Genomic DNA, 21,739 nt, shown 5'->3' on the forward strand with positions numbered 1-21,739 from the left:
CTTGGAAGGCTGAGGTGGAAGGATCGCCAGAGCCCAGCAGATCGAGGCTGCGGTGGCTGGAAGCGGCCACTGCACTCCAGTCTGGGCGACAGAGTGAGACTCCCAACTCAAAAAAAGATGTGACTTTTCTTTTAAAAGGAGGATTTGGCAGAGGAGAACTAGTTTGATACCTCAGGTTCAAGTTTATGCTAAGGCAGGTTGACTTAAGGAAAGAATGGAAACCGAGGATCTGGAAAATGATTTCTTTAAGATGATCTGTGTCCTTGTAACCTTTGAAATGCCCATGCATTTCAGTGAAATATGTATCCCCATTTGAAGACTATTGAGACAGTAACAATTAAGCTGGTTTCACGTTTCTTAAATCAGTGTACATTTCAAAGTCAAATAATTTATATTCCACAGGGAATATGTTGCCTTAAATTATAATTGGCTTTATAAAAAAAAATATGGTTTAGAGACAAATTCTTTGGACTTAGAGACAGAAGAACTGAGTATGAACCATGTTTCTGCTGTTTACCAGTAGTGTGACTTTGGACAAATTCCCTAGTTTCTTCTTGTTTCAGACTCTGATCTAAATAGAATGTGAAAGTAATAGGCACATTTGCAAAGAGGAAGGAAGGGTTTTCTTCTGTGTTTTAGGGACATTTACAGTGCTCCCTTACATATAAAGGTACTAGTCAATCTTTTCTTTTTTCTCTCTCTCTCTTTCTTTCCCCTTCCTTCCTTCCTTCCTTCCTTCCTTCCTTCCTTCCTTCCTTCCTTCCTTCCTTCCTTCCTTCCTTCCTTCCTTCCTTCTCTCCTTCCTTCCTTCCTTCCTTCCTTCCTTCCTTCTTCTCTCTTTTTTTTTTTTGAGTTGGAGTCTCACTCTGTCACCCAGACTGGAGTGCAGTGACCGCTTCCGGCCACCGCAGCCTCGATCTGCTGGGCTCCGGTGATCCTTTCACCTCAACCTTCCAAGTAGCTGGAACTACAGGTGTGCACTACTACGCCCAGCTAATTTTTGATTTATTGTAGAGATGAGGTCTTGCCAAGTTGCCCGGGTGGGTCTCGAACCCGTGGTCTCAGGCAATTCACTCACCTTGGCCTCCCAAAGCACAAGATTACAGGCTGAGCCACCGAGCCCGGCCTCTTTCTTTCTTTCAGACAGCGTCTTGCTCTGTCACCCATGCTGGAGTTCAGTGGTACAATCGTATCACACTGTAACCTCAAACTCCTGAGTTCAATTGATCCTTCCACCTCAGCCTCTCGAGAAGCTAGGATTACAGGGGTGTGCAATCATACCTAGCTAATTTTTAAAATTCTTTTGTAGAGATGAGGCCTTGTGTTGTTTGGATGCATTTGCTCAGACTCCTCAAGCGATTCCTCTACCTTGACCTCCCAAAACTCTGGGATTATAAGCATAAGCCACCACGCCTGGCCCTAGTAATCATTTTTAAAGACTTGAAAGTAGCCATATCAACCCAATGTGCCTGCAGTTTAAAGGTTCAAAGAGTTTTGAGTTCATTTTACCTTGCTCTTATCCTCTCTACAGAGTCTAGCTCAACGGAAGCATGGCCATCCAAAGTAGCTCTAAGAACGTTTGAGTATGAACTTTTTTCATTCTTTCGCTGTCTCTGACATTCTTATTTTTAGGCTAGGGCAGTTGCAATGCTAGATCCTAGTGTTCTTATCTAGCAGAACTTATGCTGTGCCTAATAGTGTACTTAAATAGTATTTCTGCTCCATGCTCAGCTGGCTCTATGAATGACAGTAATAGAAGCCACATCCTTCAAATCCTGTCACAAAAGGAACTTGGTGGGTATTATCCCCAGGCCCTATGAAATCATGAGCCCCGTCAGGTGCCCTCACTTGCCAGGAACCACTTGTAAATGGTGTTTTGGAAGAAATATGAAATGACATCATCTTCCTAAACAATGTAGCATAACTGTACGGACCTCAATTAAACTGTAGACAATAAATATGAGTTCCCAGGTAATTGGAGAAGTTCTTTGCCTATGAAAGTCAACTTTTCAGAGCATACGTGGGCCAGGCATCATCCTCTCATGTGACTTGACCTAAATGCTTGGGAAACAGACATACACATAGAATGAAGAGGGCTGAATTAGATGCCGAAAGAGTAGAGCCAGGGAAGAGATTTGGATGCATTTACTGTTGAGGGAGTAAAGACAACATGGGGAGATCAGTGGTATCCTAAATATATTACTTTTGGGGCCTGGTTGATGAGAGAGTTTCCAGCCTTCTCTTTATCTTTGGTCGTCCTTATAAATAAATATACAAATGAAAGAAACCTGAACAGGAAATATGAAAGTGCCTAAGAAACTAAGATGTATGTGACTATGCTAATTCCCAAGAATATGATGAAGAGTAAGGCATAGCTCTTGCCTAGAAAGAGTTACATGTTAAAAGAGGGGGCTAGAAGGTAAGTGAAAAGAACTAAAATGAATTAGACCTTGTAAAAGAAGTGTGTCCAGATTTGAGTGTTGGCTCCAAGGGGAAAGAGAGTAAATTTTGGCAGATTTGAGTTCTGGTCTTACAATATTGGGTTCAAATCCTGACTGTCCCAATTGTGAGCTGACTCATTCATCTCCTGAACATTTTATCTGTAAAACGAGGATACTTCTATTTACCTCAGGATTTTTGTAACCTGTTGAAGTAACTGTTAGATGTTTTGTTAGTAGTGGAATAGCAATACGATGACTGACAATCTCAGAGGACCAGTTCCTTTTCTCAATTTGAAACACTCAAGTTCACTTTGAAGCCCATGAAGCACATTAAAGTTGCCCATAAAGAGGTAGGTGGGAAGTATATGATGAAGAGACTTGGTAAGAAAGGTAAGTTAGAAACCAAGTCCATCCATTTATTGAAACATTTTCACTGAAAAAGTATGTGACAGGCACTGTTCTCTCTGTGCAAGATAAATTCTGACCTGCATACATTCAAGGGGGGATAGAAGAGGATAGACAATATTCAATTGTCATCTAACTTTTAGCAAGTGTAGAAATTTTTCTGGGCTTTGTTTTCTCTTTGAATCCTTGCCCCTGGAAAGAATATGATAATTTCATGTAAGATATGTGGAATCTAAGATATTATATACTATGTGCTTATCGCAGTATTAGAATATATATTATTCTCTTACATTTTGACAGTATATAAATTAGTAGCTACAGAACAAGGGATTTTCCATCTCTATGACTTACCTTTTGAAGTCTATTTTGAGGTCATTTGAACACCTAAAACCAATAATCAATAAGCAGTTTTTCCCTGAATAATACTTACAAAAGTAATTTTGTAAAGCAGTTACTGTCCTACTAGGGCTATAGTGGAGACGCCAAGTTCAAGACTAATTATACTACTTTTGTTTCTAACTGAAGTTATATCAATAATGACATTTTAGTTTGGAAGTTGTACAATATTCTGCATAGAAAGGAATAGCAAACATTTCTCATGCAAGTCACATCTGAAAATTTTCTTCCTTTTTCCTCTTGTCAAACACCCTGTCGTCAGATTAGAGCTGCTCTTCATGAGTGAGGAGTTCCAACCGCAATCCCACTTGGGGAAGGGAAGGAAACATCATGGCAGCTCAAACAATGGTTTCATTGCTTTATGAGGAATTCCTCCCTGGATACTTAAGAACTAGAATGGAGTCATCAGTCTGGACTTGGGATCCAGAAGGCCTCTAAAAAAGAAAAGTAACTTTAAAAAAGGGGAAAAGCAACATGGAGTCTCAAGAGCCATGGAATATTTTAGGGCAGGATTTTTATCCTGCATGTCCATAGGTAGATAGTGTTGAGAAAACTATATTAAAGAAATAGGTTATGCTATAGTGATACTACTAGATATCTCTTGGGGTTATAAAACTTTTTTTGTTTTTGTTTGGTTTTTTTTTTTTTGGTGAAGTTCTCACTATGGACTCTGTAGGAATTTGGAGTCAAAATTTAAATGTAGTCACTGGTTTAAAATATATTTGGTAACTCCTTACTGTTCAGTCATCACAAATAATGAAATAATGCCTTTATAGCAACTTGGATGAAATTGGAGAACATCATCTTAAGTGAATTTAACACAGGACAGAAAACCAAACACATGTTCTCACTTACGGATGTGAGCTAAACTAAGGATCTGCAAAGGCATAAGAAATAATGTAATGGACACTGGAGACTTAGAAGGTGAGGGGGAAGGGGAGAAAGAATGATAGATCACCTATAGGGTACAAGGTGCACAGGTAGGGGTGATGGGAACACTTAAAGGGCAGACTTCATCACCACTATAAAAGGCAACCATGTAATCAAAAACTATTTGGACACTCTAAAGCTATTGAAATAAAGAAAACATGTTTATTTTATAATTCCTTAGCCACATATATGAACAAAACAATAGCAGGTGAGATTTGCTTCTATTGTTTCCGTAATAAGCAGTATTGAAACCAATCATTGAATGCTATGTAGGGTGGTCTGTTTAGTACAAATAAAAAAACAATAACAACAAATCAGATAAGATGTTTGCCCCCCATCATTATACTTCTGGAAATATGCTTGACAAAATAAAGAGAAACAAGTTTCTCTTCCCCACGTCAGAATAACATTTTTGTGTATGTGAGAATTAAATTGATAAGCGGCTATGTTTGTTCTAAATAGGGTTTTACATCTCGATGTCTTTTCCAGTTTACAGTGAGATGGTATCTACATGGCCAACCATCAACCTTCTTTACTTTAGAAAAATCAGACTATTTAGGCCGGGCTTAGTGGCTCAGCCTGTAATTCCAGGACTTTGGGAGGCCAAGGAGAATGATTTGCCTGAGTCCATGGGTTCAAAATGAGACTGGACAACTTGATGAGACCTCATCTCTACATAAATAAAAAAACATTAGCCGGGCATGGTAGCGCACACCTATAGTTCCAGCTACTTGGAAGACTGAGATGGACAAACTGCCAGATTGCTGGGGTGGCTGTGAATGTGCCACTGACTCCAGCATGGGTGATAGAATGAGATTCCAACTCAAAAAGAAAAGAAAAAATCAGACTATTTAATGGAAATGTTTACATCTTTTATGTAGCATGAATGGTCACCATATGTACACAAACAGTCTTATCTGATAAATGGTTGTTTTTTATGATCTTATCAACTTGAAAAAATATAGGCCTCTTCCAGCTAATAACTGCTCTGCCTTCAGTGATTCCTTCCTAAGAAGATTTATACAGTCCATGGCATTACGTAAATCTTTTGATTGTCTAGCCAAACTCATAAAAACAATATTCAGGAGCCAGACATGAACTTCTACTGTGTAAGTACTCAGCAGAGAGAATTATAGAATTACAGAGTTTCTACAGTGGAAGAATCTCAGTGACATCATGTCTAACCATGTATTCTCACTTGGGGTACAATGAAGCCCTGAGAAGTTGGGTGCTTTTGCCAAAGTCACACAGACACTTTGAAAGGGAGCTGTAACTCAAACCCAGAACTTGTGAATCTCAGTTCAATGTTGATTGTACCTCACCAACCCCATCTGTTTTATTGCAAAAGAACATGAAGAGCATTCTTAGGAATAAAATGCCAAAGGACTCGTGTGATCAAATAAATGCACTATTGTAACCTGGAGTTTGGGTACCTTTTATTGGTTAAATCAGTCAAAACTTTGTTTAAAGTACTCTTTGAGGTTGGGATGTTGCTGACACAAAGAACCCGCAAGTCTCCCTGAGAGGTTACCACACCCTCGTTTGTGTAAACTGCAGTGATGCCCACAGAGTCTTTGATTTAGTTAATGAAAAAGGAGCAGAGATCAAGTTCAGGAAATTAAAGACAAGTAGGTATGCCTATTTTAAAAATAATATCTAAAATACAATATCGACTCTCCTTAAACATTTCTTGTGTTTGCTTCGATCTTGAAATCTGCTAGAAGCCTCTACTTCCCAATTGCAGACATTATTAATTGATATCTTAAGGAATCTATTAGAAATGCATAAAGAACTTAGGTCTATCACAATTGTTATAAAATGTCAAACACCAACACTTCAATATCATTGAAGAGTGGGAGGAATTAAGCATCAAAAACACCAATATTACCAAGGAAAATAAATCAATACTACCAAAAAGAGATCCTGAGAATCTGAAATAGACTCTTTTGAGATCAAAGAGAAGAATGAACTCTTCAATTAATAATATTGTCATAAAACATGCCTGTGCAGAAAGCAATAGGAGGCAAAATTTAGTGCTCAGAAGTTGCCTCCAAAATCTTGACACGTGCAGTTTTCCTTACAGAAAAGGAAAGGTTTATCTGAGACAAAGTATGTAGATACTAGAAATGTAACAATAGGTACGTGCTGATCATCTGTTATTTCTATTAAGGACCAAGTCAAATTCTTGCCTCTTCCTTTAGTAACTTTTATTGAGTAAATGACTAATGACTATTATAACAGGGCATTGCAGTTCTAGCTGATGTTTTTCAGTTAAACGTGTTTTTCAAAAATGGTCTTGGTTAATCTCCTGATCTTGGAGAATGCAATGCTTTTCCCTATTCTCACATTTGCTTCCATGTGTGGGCTGTGGGCATGCTGGGCTCCTGCGTTGCTCTTGAAATTTAGGAATGTGAACTCCAGAAGCATGCCACTCCCTGTGCCTGCTTGACAATGATGTGCTTCCAACTCTCCCAGCCCTGGCTGCCCTCTGCTTTAGAATGGATGTTCAGAGAAGTCTGGTATAATTGTCAGTTGCCTAAGAATAGGATGGAAATCATTTTTTGAGATTATGTTGCAGCATCACTGTGGATACTCCTGGGAGATCAAGGTGCAGCCAACTATAATGTACTGGCCTTAATTTTCTTTGAAAAATATACTGTTTCTTATTATTCCCTCCTCTTACATTCCACTTATTTTTCTTAACTGTTTTTGGCTGAATTATCACATCATTTGATCCTAAGTAGACTTAAGTCTAATCTAATCTAAACTAACTTGCCTGATTTTTGAAATAAACTTCTCTCATTGAATTGGCAATAGTTTCGTGAATTAAGCAGCCAGATCTTTGTTCCTCTATGGATTTGGAACTAAAAACGTCCTTATTTCTTTCTAGGATAGGATACTTATTAAGCATGGTGCCTGTCTGGAAATCACATCACACCTTGCGCACCTATAGTTGGAGGAAAATAATATAATATCCAAAATAAAAAACAAAATCCAAATGCCAAGTTATTTACTTTAAGTAATAAATCATTTAAATATTTCCCTTTGGACTGTATGAATGTTTTTAATAACTCCAGAAGAGGTTCATCTTGATGTGTTAGCTTTCTTTACTATTCTTTAGCCATTTCTGACTACAAAAAATTCTCATGATTTCAATAATTTATAATTAGTTGCCATATAGTTTTAACATAGCTAGCATTCCTTTATTTTGAAAGAAACTCACAGAGAAATAACTGTTTAAAAGAAATGGGCTTGATCAACTTTACTTCCCTTTAAATTTAGAACTCATTTGTACTGGGAATTTTTACAGAAATCTGTCTAAGAACAAGATAATAGAAAAAGAATTTTATTTCTAATTTAAAATTTTAGAATTTTCCTAGCACTTAATTTGGAGTAGATTATGTCTCTGAAGGCCATATACATTTAATTCAGCCAGATTCCAACCCTGCTTCCCTAGGACACTTGATCACTCAAGACATAAAGAGTTCTTTGAAATTCACAGAGGCTTGACTCTTAGAACTCTCTTTGCAGGAAAAAGGTTAAAAATGGAACAAATCCCAAATAGAAAACCCAACAGATGACAGAGGAGGCAAGACCTCAAGGCTGCATTTCCTACCCAGGCTTTTAAGTTCTACTTACCATTAGGACGATCAAAAGGCAAATGTTTCTGAAAAGGAGCCAATCCATTCCTTTGAGTTTCTCTTATACACGAACCCCAGTGAAATTCAATTGCAGTCTCAGTCTTCTGGGTCCTGAATTTGGCTCTGCAGCAAGATGTTCTTTGAGAGGCCCTTTTAGGAGGGCATGGGTGACAACTCTGGTGCTCTCTGGGCAGAGGGATGAAGATAGTCTATACGGACTTGGTTTCCCCACCCCAAACTCCTTGACTGGTCTGGACGTCTAACATTGTTTAAGCTCTGGGTAAGAACTTAGACACACCTTGATTCTTATTGCAATGAAACCCTTTGTTGGACACCAAAGAAAAATCTTACAGAGTGAGGACAAGATTTACAGGGAAGATAGCCAATGAATAATAAATTACTCACAACATAAAAAATAATTAAACTGCTAGGGCCTATCATCATGCTGAATAAAATTAGAAGGCTTCTCCTTACTGCCAACATTGTAAAAGCAAAATTACATATACTGACAACACATGCACAAGTCCACTGCACCACCAGCTTCAAGGAATGATATAGCCGAGATGATTGTTAAAAGGCATCCGGCCCAAAGTATGGTATAGGGAGAAAGACAGAATAATGAAACTCTCATCTTTCTCTCTCTCTTTGATTTCAATAGCTTTAAGAGTACAAGCGGTTTTTAGTTACGTGAATGAACTGTAGTGGTGAAGACGTCTGGGTTTTAAGTGCACCCATCACCTAGTGTGCATTGTACCCAATAGCTGAGTTTTCATTTCTCACCTCTGTCTCATCCTCCCCCACTCCCGAGTCTCCAATGTCCATTATACTACTTTATATGCCTTTGTGGCTCTTAACTCATCTCTTAATTCAGGGGATTCCTGAATCTCTCTTGAAGATGTCCTATGACTGGACTGTACTCTCAATTTTAAAGACGTTCTGAAATAATAAGGTTAAGATGAAGACATTCTCATTTAACTAGTACCAGATGTTTGTCTCCATATTTTGGCACCTTCTTTCTTGATTTTCAGCCAAGCCTACATAATATGATATTTACAACTTTTTTTTTTTTTTTTTTTGAGTTGGAGTCTCACTCTGTCGCCCAGACTGGAGTGCAGCGGCCGCTCCCGGCCACCGCAGCCTCAACCTACTGGGCTCCGGCGATCCTTCCGCCTCAGCCTTCCGAGTAGCTGGAATTACAGGCACGCGCTACCACGCCCAGCTGATTTTTTGATTTATTGTAGAGATGAGGTCTCGCCAAGTTGCCCAGGCGGGTCACAACATTGTTTTAAAGTAGCTAAAATAGGGCAACCCTTTTGGGTCTCCTCCCACTGTGGGAACTTTTCTATCCTCTCAATAAATCCTGCTTTCTAGAAGAAAAAAAAAGTAGCCACAATACAGTTTTCTTACTCCTCATGACATTTCCACTGATATAAAAGTACATAATGTGAGTGTCTGGTCAGGCATAGTGGCTCACACCTGTAATTCCAGCACTTAAGGAAGACAAGGTGAGAGAATCGCTTGAGGCCAAGAGTTCAAGACCATCTTGAGCAAAGTAGAGAGACCTTGTCTCTACAAAAAAAAAAAAAAAATTAGCTTGGAGTGGTGACAGTTGTTTATAGTCCCAGCTACTCGAGAGGCTGAGGCAGAAGGATTACCTGAGCCCAGGAGGTCGAGGCTACTGTGACTACTGTGAGCTGTGATTGTGCCACTGCCCTCCAGCCTGGACAAGAGTGAGACTGACTTAAAAAAAAAAGTACATAACATGAGTGAGAAACCCCTTTTAAACCATCACAAATGTTTATTAAGAAGAAGTTGAAAGGATTGGCAGTAGTGGCAAATTGCCGGGGAAAGGGGGGACACACCTCATCAACAAGGGTATCTGCGTAATGAACATTTGTATACCCAACCCTGAGTTGTAGCCCACATCTTTAAAAAATAAAGTAAAATAAATTGTTGGTGGTCAAAAAGAAGAAGAAGAAGACGAAGACGAAGACAAAGAAGCAGCAGCAGCAGCAGCAGCAGCAGTAGCTGAAGTTGGAAACCTGAGAATTTAAGAGGAAAATCCCTGAGCAGCATCTGGACATTTAAAAATATTATTTTCTCATCTTTCCATTCTCTTTTCCCCTTTGTTAGTGTGGGTTTAGAATAGGATATGGTGTCTTCTTATGAAAAAAATTGAAGGCTGGCAGCAACATCAACAAACATAAAAAGAAAATGCAGTTAAATATTCTGTAATTGAGCCGGGCTCGGTGGCTCAGCCTGTAATCCCAGCACTTTGGGAGGTTGAGGTGAGAGGATTGCCTGAGCCTGAGGGTTCGAGACTCGCCTGGGCAACTTGGCGAGACCTCATCTCTACAATAAGTCAAAAATTAGCCGGGTATGGTAGCGCATGCCTATAGTTCCAGCTACTTGGAAGGCTGAGGTGGAAGGATCGCCGGAGTCCAGCAGGTCGAGGCTGCGGTGGCCGGGAGCGGCCACTGCACTCCAGTCTGGTTGACAGAGTGAGACTCCAACTCAAAAAAAACAACAAAAAAACCCCCACAAAAAACCAAAAAAAAAAAATATATATTCTGTAATTGGTTAGAGAATTTCAAAGAGAGACTGCATAGTGTCTTATCTATCCCATCGCTGTAATTTAGAAACGAGGTGGACCCAGGTAATGGGATGTATTTCAAATAGCTCTTGGGATCTTGAGAAACTTAGTTTTAGCAATTTGGGAAACAAAGGAAAGAGTCTAGGCAATTAGAGGCTGGCATAGTATTCTTAAATGAAGAGAAATGAATTATATGTTGAAGATATTTATGAGAAAGAGAGAAGGGAATTATATTTAAGCAATGAAAAAAAAAAACTACTGCGAAGAGGCAGTATTTGAAGGTATCTGCTAAAGTCAAACCTTAAATTTGGGGATATCTGCCTAATTCATAAATATATAAGATGACCAGACATAGCATATATTTGGTATCATTTTAAAAAAGACATCTTCACAAGATTATTTGAAGTGTTGGTTTCTACTAGAAAGAATCTTTGAAAAAGCATTTCCAGTCAAGTCCTAACTGCAATATCTCAACAAATGCCTCTCAAAGAACAAAAGAAATTAACCTGAAATTGCCACTAATTTATAATTAATTCTCAATGTCTTCTAATAGTAGAGCAAGTATTTTAGATTGGCATGGCATTTGGTGGCAGATTGTTTAGAATGCTAACACAACCTACACTTGCTGGGTGATTTCTTAACTCACTATACACTGTATGCTAGAGAAGTCTTTAGAACAAGAGTATGAAAATCTATGCTTTAGTAAACAGTCATTTGAACAATTATTTTGTGGCTGTTTTATATCTAACAGCTTTTTTTTATTGCTCATTTTAATGAATTCTTTTTTTGTTGTTCAGAGGTTTGAAACATGACAATTATATCTATTATACAAAATTTTAGCCAGGTGCAGTGGCTCACGCTTATAATCCCAACACTTTGGGAGGCCAATGTGGGAAGATTGCTTGAAGCCAGAGGTTCGAGACCAGTCTGGAAAATATAGCAAGATCTCATCTCTACAAAAAATAAAAACAATTTAGCTTGTGTGGCATTGTGCGCCTGTTGCCCCAGCTACTTGGGAGGATGAAATGGATTGCCTTATCTCAGGAGGTTGAGGCTGTGGTGAGCCACGATCATGCCACTGCACTCTAGCCTGGGCAACAGAGAGTGATCCCAACTTACTTTAAAAAATGATTTTAAAAACTAATTTAAAAAAATACATTTTTAAAAAAATTAGATCTGTGTCAGTTAAATTGTTTTATTCATAGGATGTAACCTCTATCTTGAGCTTTGGGCTCTTAGATACAGTGGAATTTTCTCCTTACTGCTCAGTATGTGGAAAGTACAAAGGATGCTACTGTTAGAGATCATCTTCAAGAGACAGAGCAGGGTGAAGTGGTTCTCTCCAACCCAGCCTCCCAAGGCCTTACCATTGCTATCATCCTACTGTGGTTTTGTTTTTTATCTTTGTACAAAGCAGCTCACTGTTTTTGGAATACAGAAGGACGATGAGAATTTGACTGTATTTGCAAGCTCCTTGACTTGAACTGGTGTATATATTTCTGTTTCCTGGCTAAGAGCTTGGTGTATATATTTCTGTTTCGAGAGACACATCACAAGCGTCTGTGGAAATGGTTTGTGTTTATGGGAATTTAATATGCAATGCTGTTTATGATTTGAATCATGATGATGTAGGAGGAGAATATAAAATGTCTTAAACCAATGGAATTTCATGCTTAAGAAAAAGGCTGATACTTTCTATGTGCTAGCAAGTTTATCACGTCCCCTGCGTATGATTTGTGTCTGCATCAAGAGGGAAATTGAGAGGATGGCAGCGGATATATAAAAGCCCCAGTGCTTCCAGTGTTATGCTCTGGGACCATCAACCAAAAATAAATGTGGGAGACCTTTGACTGCAAAGAGAATCACTGCAGAACAGTAGAGAATGGAAAAAGCTAGCAAGAATGCTCTAGTAGTGAATTTATGGTTATAAACAATGGATCAGTTGGAGCTTAAGAAGGAACTAATGGGAGAAGTCAGTGTCTGTCATGATGGTTTTATTTTTGTAACTACTTCCAATTACCTAGGCAACCAATAACAGTGTATTACACTAACATATCATATCAGTATCATATGGGAAGTTGACCATTGTTTAGCTAGCTAAAGAAATGTATGTTTGTATTCTTTCATGTAATGTTGAATTAGAATAATTTAATTTGCCTAAGAGAGTTAATGAAACAAGTCTAGATTTTTATTTGATATTGCCTTTCACAAGAGGAAAACAACATTCATCTCTACTGCTGTCTGATGGAGATGCTTTACAAAGATTTCTGCTTTTCTAAAAAGAACTATTAAGTGGTTGATTATTTCTTTTCTTTTCTTTTTTTTTTTTTGAGTCAGGGTGTCACTCTGTCACTCAGGTTGGAGTGCAGTGGCTCGATCATGGCTCACCAAACCTCAACTTCCTGGGCTCAAGTGATCCTTCCACCTCAGCTTCCCATGTAGCTGAGACTATAGGCATGCACCACCACACCCATTAATTTTGTGATTTTTTGTTGAGACCAGCTCTTGCTATATTGTGTAGGCTGGTCTCAAACTCCTAGGCTCAAGCGATCCTCCACCTCAGCCTCCCGAAGTGCTGGGATTATAGGCGTGAGCCACCATATCCGACCTGATTACTTCTGATATATAAGGTTTTTCTATTTGCCTGAATGCTATTTATAAGATGAATTTTAAAGAAAAGAACCACAAGCAATAGAAATACATAGTAGATCATTTAGGTGAATTCTTCCAGTTTTCCCCACTTGAAACTCCTGATTCCAATGGTATCTAGAATTTGAATCCAGAGACTATAGTTATGAGCAGATTTAAAAGATTCTGCTAAGAAGTGACCACTCAAAGCCCCATTATTTCATATGCACTCATTGTTGGGAGAGTTGTGGAATAATTTTAAAGCAGAATCCCCAAAGACAAAACTTGGTCATGGTTCTGAGCTTGGGTAGATAAAGAGCCATTACTTCTTCTCTTGAGGAGTACCAGTCAGTATAGAGGCAGAGCATAATATATTAATACTTAAAGATCCCACAGAAATTATGCAATCCAATCTCTTCTATTTTCCTTCTCTCCTACCCATGTTATAATGAAGAGAGGCAGAGCAGTTTATAAGTACCAAAGACAGGCAAGAACTCTACATTCTGATTCATAGTCAATTTATGTGAATACCAAACCACTTTTCAGTATCAGTTAAATAAGCGAAGGCAAAATAGTTGATGGCTGAATATAATTCAACTTTAAAAAACTTTCACACACTTTAGAATTTACTCAACTGTTAAGTCTAGTAGTTGGTTCTATGAGTAGACTCTTCTTTTTTTTTGTAATTTTTTAATGGTATTTATTTTTGATGTCAAACCAGTGGCATTTCATTTGCTCAGATGAAGGTATACATTAAATTTCAGGGATGCTCTTGATATTTAATTATTGTTCTTATGTGTCTGTAGCAGGACATTTTTATTGCCCACATCACGTCTATGTGGAACACAATGAGAGTTTTATTATTTGTGTTTTTCAAAGGAATGCCACAAATGCAGGTAATTCAATGTATGCCAGTACAAGTTCTCATTGGAAAAAGAAAAAGAAACATAATCTGTACATGCAAAGATATTATGGAAATGATGTTAGGACAATGTTTTTCATCAAATTATCATAGTCTAAGGTTACTAGTAGATATCATTTAGGTATCCAAGGGCATTTCTACTTTGTGAAAGCAGATGTTAGGCGAAAGGAAATTTAAAAATATTTATGGTCCTAAACGACGTTTGTCAAATGTAGTACAAGTAGTTTTTAGAGCTGACGCAGGCAAAAGGGTTTCATTAGCATGGGCCTGGGGTGGTGGGGGGACGGACCAAAGGTAAATCAAGCTTGTCAAGATTTTGACCTAGAGTTGTTGCTGTGAATACATGCCTGTTCACCTACCACACTGAAGACAAACATCCTGTCCCCTCATTAAAGCCAATTTATGTATGGCAACAAGAGGCCAGCCAACCAGGTGATTTAGTGGGTGTTAGAAATCATAGAGATTAAACGTCAGTTTCTTAATGTTATGTTAATTCCATAAGGATGATGTTAGTTTACACCCTAAAATCATACTTACACCTGACAGAGGTGCCTTGTTGATTCCTTCTGTGACTTCACTGATGTGGGATGTATTCCAAATAAGTGGAGACAGGATAGCGTGGCTTCTAGCTCTGTGTTAATTAAAGTGTATTACTTACATACTTATTACATACTTGCTACATACTTATTCTGGAAATGTCATCTTAGTCTTCCTCCTGATTCCTGACCATGACAATGGCAGCAGTTTCACAATGTGATAATTACTGAGATGTCATTCTGTCTTTTTCAGGGAGGCTGGTAGTAGTCTTGGTTGAGAAAGTTGTAACGTGTATATAGCTAACCTTTGATACTGTTACCGGGTCTGTGCTGCTCAAAATGTTTACAGAAGAAATTCGGGAATAGAAAGCTCTGTTCATGTCCTCTACCCACTTTTAATTTTTGTTTGTTTTTTTTTCCCATCAATTCATTTGAGTTCCTTATAGATTCTGGATAATAGACTTTTGTCATATGCATAGTTCCTAAAAAATGTCTCCCATTCTGTGGATTGTCTGTTTATTCTGTTGATGGTTTCTTTTGCTGTGCAGAAGCTTTTTAGCTTAACAAGTTTCCACTTGTCAATTTTAGTTTTTGCTGCCTTTGAGGACTGGTCATTAATTCATTGCCCAAGCTAATATCCAGGAGATTGTTTCCTAGGTTTTCTTGTAAGGTTTTTATAGTCTGAAGTCTTATGTTTATGTTTTTGAAGCACTTTGAGTTGATTTTTCTATATGGTTGCTAGATAGGGATCCAACTTCATTCTTCTGCATATGGTTAGCCAATTTTCTCAGCACCATTTGTTAAATAGGGAGTCTTTTCCCCAGTGTTTGTTTTTGTTGGCTTTGTCAAAATGAGTTGGTTGTGGGTCAGTGGTTTTATTTCTGCATCTCTATTCTGTTCCATTGGCGTATGTGTCTATTTTTATACCAGTACCATGCTGATTTGGTTACTGTAGCATTGAAGTAAAGTTTGAAGTCTGGCAGTGTGATGTCTCCAGCTTTGTTCTTTTTGCTTAGGATTGTTTTGGCTATTTGGGTTCTTTTTTGCTTCTGCATGAATTCAGTATTGTCTTTTCTAAGTCTGTGAAAAATAATGCTGACAGTTTGACAGGGTTTGTGTTTGATATGTAGATTACTTGGGTAACATAAACATCGTAATGATCATGAGCATGGAATATTTTTCCATTTGTTTGTGTCATCCTTGATTCCTTTCAGCAATATTTTGTAGTTCTCATTGTAGAGATCTTTCGCCTCTTTGGTTGAATGTATTCTGAAATATTTTGGTTTTTGTAGCTATTGTGAACTGAATTTTGTTTTTGATTTGTTTCTCAGCTTGTTTGTTGTTGGTGTATAGAAATGCAACTGATTTTTGAATGTTGATTTTGTATTCTACTGAAGTTATTTTTCAGTGTTACGAGTTTTTTGGTGATCTTTTGTGTTTTCTAGTATAGAATCATATAATCTGCAAAGAGAGATAATTTGACTTATTTCTCCCTCATGCCTGATTGCTCTGGCTAGGACTTCCAGTCCTATGTTAAATAGGAGTGGTGAGACTGGACATTCTTATCTTGTTTCTGTTCTTAGGGGGAATGCTTAAAGCTTCTGTTCATTAAGTATGATGTTGGTTAAGGGTTTGTCATAGATGGCTCTTATTGTTTTGAGGAACTGCCCTTTGATGACAGATGATTGAGGGTTTTTATCATGAAGGAATGTTAGATTTATAATTATTCATTCTTAACATGCTTTTCAGGTAATTCTCATGAGGCTGGCTGAAGTTTAAGAATGATTGAGTCAGGACAATTATCTGGTCCTGTGGGTGGCCCAGGGAGAAGTGGCACCAGGTAAAGAAGGACATTTTTCAAATGTAAGATTAGCATCTTTTCATGGGGTAGGGGACAAGTATTGGCCGTCTGTATTTCTTTTTATTGAAATATTTATTTCCTTCTGTTTTTGCATTGTGCTACTGATGTCTAATACTTGTTTATAAACACTCTTTGTATGTAGGAGAAATTAGTCTCTGTCATATTTTTCTCAATTATTCTCTACTTATTAGTTTTTTCTTTTTTGAATTTATTTTGGATTTTTTTTTACAATTGATAATGATTATGTTTTTGCATAGGATAGGCTGTTACAAACAATTCTGCTTTCTATATTAGTTTTTTGTTCTTGTACCAAGTTATCACAAACTTAGTGACTTAAAAGAACACACATTTATTGTCTTACTATTCCTGAGGTCAGAAGTTCAAAATTTAGCTTAGGCAGAGTGTGTTCCTACTAGAGGCTCTTAGGAAAGAATCCATTTCCTTGCCTTTTCCAGTTTGCAGAGACTGTTTTCATTCTTTGTCTTATGCCTGCCAGTCAATCACATCATCTCTACTTCCATCCTCATGTCTTTTTTCTGTCAGCACACATGCATGCCTTCTCTAGGTTGTACATAAGGAGTAGAATTTCTGGGTCATAAGTTAACATTTCTTTAACCTGTCAGAGAACACTAACTGAGCGTCCACCAGCAGTTTAAGAGTGTTTCCTTTGTTCACCAATACCAATACCAAAAGCATTATGAGACTTTAAAATTTTAGCCAATTTGCAGGATAAGTATATCTTATTTGCATTTCCCTGATTATTGCTGAGTTGAGCATCTTTGCTTTTATCTACTGGCCATTTGAATTTTTTCTTTTGTTAAATGCATATTCAAGTTTTTTTACTCTTTTAAATTATATCGTTCTCTTTGTTGAAAATAATTGTTAGTTCTCTACATACCTATGTGTCCTTTGTTGGTTAGATGCATCACAAATATTTTTAACTCATTCTGTGGCTTGTCTTTTACATTTTTAGATGAGATCTTATGAAAAATCACATTAAATCTTCAATTCTCATTTATTTATCTTTTCCTTTATAATTAAGGCTCTCACATCTTGTTTAAGAAAGTTTTTCTTGTACCTAGAATATGTTGGCTTACTCATTTAGGTCTCTAAATCACCTGGAAGTGATTTTTGTAAATGTTACAGGATAAATTTCATCTTTTTTTTTGGTATAGATACCCTAATGTCCTAGTACATCCATTGGAAACTGTGTGCTTTCTGCAAAGCATAGAGCTATAATAAACAACTGCACCAACTATAATAAATCAAAATGTGTGCTTGAGATAAATCTTATTCAAATACAAATATAAATAAAATATTAAAAAGTTAAATAAAAAATAGAAGTGTTTATAAAACTGTGTATCTCTTTTAGCTGCAAGCTCTCCCTTTTTTTCTTTTGCCTATTTGGCTATTCTTCTGTCAGCGCTAAGTTGTTTTAATTGCATAGGTTTGTAGTAAATCTCTGTAAAGAGCTCTCCTACTTTGTTCAGTTCAAGAGTGTTTTGGCTATTCTTGGCCAATTGCATTTCCTGTACATCTTGGAATCAGCTAGCTGTTTCACAAGTGAACTAGGATTTTGGTTAGGATTGCAAAATATGTTTAAAGAATTGTACAATGTCAATTTTGACTCTCACTAGAATATATAAGAAAGGAACACATCTTTTTTTTTAAGGTTTTATTTAATACAGTTTATTTTTCACGGTTAAAGCCTTAGAGATTTTTTAAATGCTTAATACTTGGTACTTGAGATTTCTTTAATGCTGGTATAAATTATATATTTTCTTTTATTATACTTTCTTGCAGATAGAAATACAGTTGATTTCAGCCTTTTGACTTTTGTGTCCAGTAATATTGTTAAATTCATATTTTAAATATGAATAATATATTCAAAGATTCTTCTGGGTCTTTAACTATACAGTCATTGAATCGGACAATAACAATAGTTTTATTTCTTTCTGTCCAGTCCCCATAATCTTTCCCTCCTACTTTTTTTTTTTTTTTTGAGTTGGAGTCTCACTCGGTTGCCCAGACTGGAGTGCAGTGGCCACGTAGCCTCTCCTGCTGGGCTCCGGCGATCTTTCCGCCTCAGCCTTCCAAGTAGCTGGAATTGCAGGCATGCGCTACCACGCCCGACTGATTTTTTTATTTATTATAGAGGTGAGGTCTCGCTGCCCAGGCGGGTCTCGAACCCGCGGGCTCAGGCAATCTACTTACCTCAGCCTCCCAAAGGCGCGGGATTACAGGCTGAGCCACCAAGCCCAGCTCCCTCCTACTTTTTAACATCATTCTTTTATTTCTTCATTTCAAGAAGAAAACTTTTAATATTTATTTCACTATTAAGTTTTTTGGAATTTATAGATTATTAGGCATAAGGCTAAAAAATTTTATTTTACTCACTTGCTAAGAATGTTTATCATGAGTACATGTTGTATTTTAGCAAATGTGTCATATATAGAGAGAAGAGCATATAATTTTTCTCATTTAATGTTACTATATAAATTACCTGAATTGATTTTTCTAATGTTAACCCAGTATTGAATTTTTGGCAATAAACCTAAATTTAGTCAACATTACTTTGGATATGTTTCCAGATTTAGTTTATGACTATTCGCTTTAGAAATTTCCCATCCATGTTCATCACTAAAAGTAGCATGTTATTTTCCTCTCTTAAGCTATTATTGTTGGATTTTGTTATCAAGGTGATGTTAGTCTTATAAAATGAGTTGGGGATTGTACAGTCTTATTCTCTTACATCAAAGAGTTGTATAAGATTTAAATTATGGTTTTTTTGAAAGTTTGATTTTTGAAATGGTTTTGGTAAATTGTATTTTTTGCTATGAATTTGTTAACTTTATCTACATATACAAATTGGCTGACAACTTGTTTCTAATATCTTCATATTATTTTCTTAATATCTGTGGGATCTATAACTGTGCCCTATTTTAAAAATTCTTGCTCTTTTTTATTTATGCTTTTTTTTTTGTTTTGATCAGCCTCACTACCTATGTGACTTTTATCAGGTTTTTAGTTATTTGTAGTAAATGCTTGATCATTTCAACATCAATAGTCTTTTTAGGTCTCTTTCTGCTTTCTGTTGTTTCAGCTAGTTTTCACTCATGAAATCTAGTTGAATTGGTCTGTTGGGTGTGTTGGTCATGCTGTTACATACCTTTCCTCATACTCCTAAATCCTGCCTTGTATCCAAAGACTTCTATGAATCTCAGTTATGGAAAATGAAGGTGACATCTTTAGGGAGTGTAACTTTCAGCTCTTCCTCCTATGCTAATCAGTGATGTGGAACCGGGTCCTATAAGAATGTTCTTTGATAATTTATAATTTGCTTACACCCTTAGATTCGGAAAGATCATATCATTTACTTTTAGTGAAATCTCACTCTTTTCTTTGTCCATTTAGGCTGCTATAACAAAATCCCAGAGCTAGGCAAAGCACTCTCTTTGATTCTTTCATAATGTATTCTCCCTGAGTGGTGTTCTGAATTTCGACTTTTCTAGTGCTTACATCTTTTGCATATTTACTATTTATTAAAACCTATAATATGAGGCATGGATCTAATTTGTTTTTTTCTATATATTAAAATCTGTTTTTTAGTGATAATAGTTAAATATGATTTTCCCTTTTTCTTTGCCACTCTAGTTCATGATACATCATTTCTAATGATTTTCTACCTGTATTTTATACATCATTTAAAAATCTGATTCATTATCTTTTCTTTGCAAACAATAATGTTGTAGAAGGAAGGCTTTTAGGCTGTTGATAAGAGTGTTGCTAAAAAAAAGTCCAGCCAGAAGGCTCCCAGGATTTCTTCAAGGAGGACTGAATTCAATTAATAATGGGACCTATTAATTACTTCACTTGTCTTGAGTTCCCCATTGCAAGGTTTATATTCCAATTTTCCAAGATCAAATTTATTTTTGTTCTTATATTAAAAGCAGATTAGTTTTCCTGGTAATTAATTCTCAATAGTCAAGTTTGTAGAATATGATGTATAAAGCAAAATGTTCATCTATTAACTTATTTGACTTATTTTTAGATTTATTAATTTTTTAATTAGAAAACAACACGTGGAAAGGTTCAGAACCTTTACATATATTTGATTTAATCTGTTAGGTGATCTCTTATATGCTGTTTTTATTTGTCAACTTCACAGAGTTCTGAGAGCATATTTCTATTGCCACCATAATCTTTTTATGTGAAGAAAGCCATATTCCTGTTCCAATTTTAGAGGCTTCTTTTTTACTGCATTTTTCAAATATTTGAAAAACGTTTACCTATTTAAAAAATAAAGTACTTTTTTTAGTTTACTCTATAATTGTAACTAAAAACTAGTTAAGTCTAAATTTTTACATAAATCATCTTTTCCAGAAACATATGTAAGACAATTGGCCGAGACACATTTTATCACCTAACAAAATTAAATTATATTGTCCATCAGTTTAAAGAGCAGCCATCACACCAATGAGCAATTCAGAGCAAATATCTGGAGTCATGGGAATTTGACAAGCAATACGATGCAATCTTGGGACTCAGTTCTCATATAGACTGTCAGTGCCGGGATTGATTTTAGAATGATAAGTAGTAAATGCATTGCATCTATTAATGAGCTCAACAATTATTGAGTTTCTGCTTGTTGCTGCGTTGACCTTCATGCATCACACATTCATTCAAAATTTGCTATTTAATTAATTGCATATCAAACTAATGACAATATGATTTGTTGTCCCTGTAAAATAAACTAGATGCAAGAATATGTCTCAGTGAATTGACATGATGTTACTGGTAATAAGTTGTCAAAATGTCGGGGTTATGTTTACAAAAAATGATAATTTAATAAATTAATAGTCTTTCTTTCTGTCAGTAAATAGATGTCAAAACCAATGATCTATTCAGGTCACTCCTAAGCTTTTAACAACAAAGCCAAGTCGTGTATTATAGCAGAATGCCTATATGTCTAGACATTCTAAGGGGGGCAAGCATCTAATGAATATAGATGATATAAAATCATGAAGATACAAATTAATGACAAGGGGAAGCCTGAAGACTTTCTTATTTCACACAATTGGGTTTTGTTACCTAAGCCATCAATAGTTTATGACCCATTCTTATTTGCTGAGGAATGCTCCAGAAAGGCCCATCAAATCGGAAATTTCTGAGCTTTCTCACAGTTTATTTTATCAGAGTGCTGCAGAGTACCCCAAGAGCTGTAACACGCCTTGACAGGTCCTCTCCATGTTTTGCTTGTGTCATTTCAGTGCCCACCCACCCAAGCTGCCTTTTTTCACTCATGCCAAACCATGTTGCCCACCAGTGCAACAGGCACAGGGAACTAACTATCTCCAGAAGTGGCCCTTGGTTATTAACTGATGGC

At 36.7% G+C, this 21,739-nt stretch overlaps 1 protein-coding gene across 1 annotated transcript in view; it reads right to left on the reverse strand.

Moving 5' to 3' along the window:
• Positions 1-7,859, reverse strand: part of DSG4 (desmoglein 4) — a 45,198-nt gene extending 37,339 nt beyond the window's left edge. Inside the window, exon 1 of the mRNA XM_008073391.1 lies at positions 7,812-7,859. Within this exon, the coding sequence (XP_008071582.1) occupies positions 7,812-7,859 (48 nt within the window). The remainder of the gene's footprint in view (positions 1-7,811) is intronic.
• Positions 7,860-21,739: the final 13,880 nt, after the last annotated feature.

This window comes from Carlito syrichta, unplaced genomic scaffold, assembly GCF_000164805.1.
Source record: "Carlito syrichta isolate Samal-C Ts95f unplaced genomic scaffold, Tarsius_syrichta-2.0.1 Scaffold315831, whole genome shotgun sequence".
Classification (NCBI taxonomy): Eukaryota; Metazoa; Chordata; class Mammalia; order Primates; family Tarsiidae; genus Carlito; species Carlito syrichta.